Source organism: Cebus imitator, unplaced genomic scaffold (genome assembly GCF_001604975.1).
Source record: "Cebus imitator isolate Cc_AM_T3 unplaced genomic scaffold, Cebus_imitator-1.0 Scaffold54, whole genome shotgun sequence".
Taxonomy (NCBI): Eukaryota; Metazoa; Chordata; class Mammalia; order Primates; family Cebidae; genus Cebus; species Cebus imitator.
The window spans coordinates 4,111,250-4,114,789 of NW_016107369.1; the positions used below are offsets into that span (position 1 = coordinate 4,111,250).

Below are 3,540 nucleotides of genomic sequence, written 5' to 3' on the forward strand. Positions count from 1 at the left end.
AAAAAAAAAAAAAAATACTTTCATCACATTAACTTGTTGAAGAAACCAGACCAGTCATTCAACAGAATGTCCCACATTCTAGATTTCCCTTGTTTTCTTAGGGTGTTGTCTAACTTGTTTTTCTGTCACCCTGTCTTTTCTGAAAACTGGAATTTTAACCTAAGGTTTTATTAGCTTCACATTAAACATTTTTAGTGAAAATACATCAAAGGTGATGCTACTTGCATTATTTTTTGAGAGCCATGCTATTGTTTATATAGAGGGAAATAGGGTTAGACTTTTGGCTTTGCCATTTACCAGCTGTAGGTGTTTGAGCTACTTACTTTGTTTTCTTTGAGCTCTGGTTTCTCACCTGAAGGAAAATAATACCCACCTTGCATGGTTCTTTGGAGGATTAATGAACTAATGTTTATGAAATTACTTTAGAAAGTAATACACAGGCTGAGCACAGTGGCTCATGCCTGTAATCCCAGCACTTTGGGAGATTGCTTGAGCCTGGGAGTTCGAGACCAGCCTGGGCAACATGGTGAAATCCCATCTCTACCAAAAATAAAAATTAGCTGGGCATGATGGCACACACCTGCAGTCCCCCAGTTATTCAAGAGGCTGAGGTGGGAGGATCACCTGAGCCTGTGGTGGTTGAAGCCACAGTGAGCCAGGATCACATCACTGCACCTCATCCTAAGCAACACATCAAGACCCTGTCTCAAAAAAATAAAAACACACAAGGTAAGATTGGCAGCTATAGCAGGTAGAAGATTGTTTTGCCCAGGACTTTCTCCGTTTTAAAACTGAGAGTTCTGCATCCCAGAAAACCCCACAGTCCTGGACCAACCTAGCTAGTTGGTCACCCTACCTGCAGTAAAGGTATGGACTGTATCTAAAAGCGTGCCATGAGCTTCTCACAAGATCGCGGCTACAAATCCTTAGAGGCTGGCATTGAAAATATAGTACTGAACTGCTGCTGTGACTAGGTGGCACTGTTGCTAATGTGGAACTGTGTTTCATCTGGACAGGTGGGGATGCATTCCAAAGGAACTCAGACAGCAAAGGAAGAGATGGAAATGGATCCAAAGCCTGACTTAGATTCAGATTCCTGGTGCCTCCTGGGAACAGACTCCTGTCGACCCAGCCTCTAGTCTCCTGAGCGTATAGAGCCCCCAGGAAACTGGGACCCAAAGAACTTCACAGCACACTTACCGAATGCAGAGAGCAGCTTTCCTGGCTTTGTTCACTTGCAGACAAGGAGCACAAGGCAGAGGCTCTGAAGCACTTTCCTTGTACATTTGGAGAGTGGCATTGCCTTTTAGATAGGATCTAGGAGTGATTTTATTGTTTTGGAGAATGGAAGGGCCCCCGATGGCCCTGGCTTTGTCATCAGTGACTGCCATAGCAACAGCAGCTCTGTACCTCATCTGTTGATCCAACCTTTGAAGAGGAGACACAGTGCTCACCTTAATTATGCTGGTAGCAGCTTATATCCCATATATCATTTTCACCATTGATTGGAAGCTGCCCTGGGAATTCAGTACCAGGCATCACCCCTCTGGGTGGGAGAGGGAAAAGTGTAAAGCTGGAGCGGGCTGGAGTCAGGCGTGTCCCGCCCAGTGTCCTCTGCAGAGTGGTGAAGTAGTCTGAGCCCTCTCGGGAGCCCTGAGTCCAGGAAAATATGTCTGATGGAGTCAGTCTAGGGCTTCTTTCCATAAAGTTCAGTTACTTTGTGCAGCTAAATGCTTTATGAGGAAAAGTGGGCTTAGGTTGCTTTTCCTCTGAGGGTTGATTGAAATTTCTTGAGTGAGGAGTAGAGAAAGGGCAGGACCCTCCTCATCACACAGCTGGAGTTTAGGCTGTGGCCAGTGCAGGGTGGGATTTCCTAGCTGTGGAAGATGCCTCTGAGGGATGAGGTGTCTCAGAGAATTGAGTCCATGGGGCATTTGGAATAGCCTTAAGAGAAAATCATGAAGGAGAAGTCTTCCTTTAGCTGCCTCTACTTTGACATCTTAGAGAGGGCTTAGAGGGCTCTGAATCTTCTGCCTGTGAGAAGACTTCTTGAGCTCCTGCCTTCATGGCTCTTAGGGTTCTAATCTTGATATCAGCAGCCCCAACCACTTTGTTTCTGTATGTCTAGTCAGTATTTTTCCCATTTTGGTGTTTTATGAAGCCATATGATAACCAGTGAATCTCTATCATCTTACCTGAGTGGCCAAAGCCAGCACCAAATCCTGGAGTCCCTGAAGCCTGACAACAGGCAGAACTTGCAAAAGGAGTTTGGCTGAGAGCTCACCTCTAATCTTGTACTCATTGTATCTTTGTAGACAGGAACAAGCTAGCTTTGCCAAAGAGAAACAGTGTCCTAGAAGAACAAAACTTCTTATAGAAAGTTCTAGACAAGTATTTGGTGGTTTCCTTAAGGATGTGAGCTTTGTTTTTCCACCTAGCCTTGTAAAATGTTCCCGTAGTATTTTGTGTCAAACATCCCACCTTCCTACAAAGAGCTAAATTAATTTTGTTTCATTTTTCCCAGACCAAAATGTTTGATAATCTTTTCAACATTGTGGGAGGTCCTGTGCAATGGAAATTTTGCCATTTCCCCAAAACTGGTGGCATAAAGACTGATGCTCAGGGAGAACCCTATGGCTGGGGACAGGCAACTCTGTTCAATGGGATCTTCTTTGGTTTGATGTTTCCATTGTTTTCTCAGTTCTGGGAAGCCTAGTACATTAATACTAATATAATCACTGAAACTTTTTCTTGAAATAAGGGAAGCGGCCAAACTTTGATTAAAGTTGCAAGTTCTGGGGACTTCAGATTGCCATAAACCCTTACAATGGGTTTTGGTTCAGCATGTAAATACAACTTTGATTTTCTTAAGGACCGATTGGCCTATCATGTCCCTGTATCCTCATGCTCATCATCTCAGCAGGCCTGAGAGGCCAGGTCAGTTTGGGTGTTCATCATGAGGATTGCTTCTGCCGTGGATCTGATGGACATGGGCATGTTGCCGAGAAGGTGGGGTGAAAGTGAGCGCCGGGGGTGGGTGAGGGCCTTGCTCTTGTTCAGAGGGGAGTCTTTCCCTAGCAGTGCAATGCTGTGGTCATTTTCTCTAGCATATTCCCTTGGGAAGTCTAGATTTGCTATTAATCTGGCTGAGAATCTAAGTTCTGTGCCTTAGAGACAATTTGCACTTTCCCATATTGTGCCTGGGACAGCCGTATGACTTTTTTTTCCACCAAACAAGTATGCAGACAGAAACCAGTTCAAAGGGGGATAGAGTAAAAAATGAGGCAGTAGAAATGCCTTTGAATGGTTTTCTGTAGCTAATTCTCTCTAAATTTTGTCCTGCTTTTTTTCTTTATGCAGTGCTAGGTGTTTTTAAGTTTTCTAGTAGTATTGCTTTTGAGTTACACTATAACCTGAGTTACTCCTCTGCTCTAACATTGTTGCGGAAGAACTAGCTTATTGTTAGCCAGGTTGCTTGAAAGGTTGAGGGTGGAGTGGTTTGGCATTTCTGTTTTAAATAAACATTTAAACTCTCAATCA

At 44.0% G+C, this 3,540-nt stretch overlaps 1 protein-coding gene across 1 annotated transcript in view; it reads left to right on the top strand.

The window, feature by feature from the left end:
• Window positions 1–3,540, top strand: part of NEK9 (NIMA related kinase 9) — a 47,962-nt gene extending 44,422 nt beyond the window's left edge. The window contains exon 22 of the mRNA XM_017528511.2: window positions 1,017–3,540. Within this exon, the coding sequence (XP_017384000.1) occupies window positions 1,017–1,139 (123 nt within the window). The 3' untranslated portion in view covers window positions 1,140–3,540. The remainder of the gene's footprint in view (window positions 1–1,016) is intronic.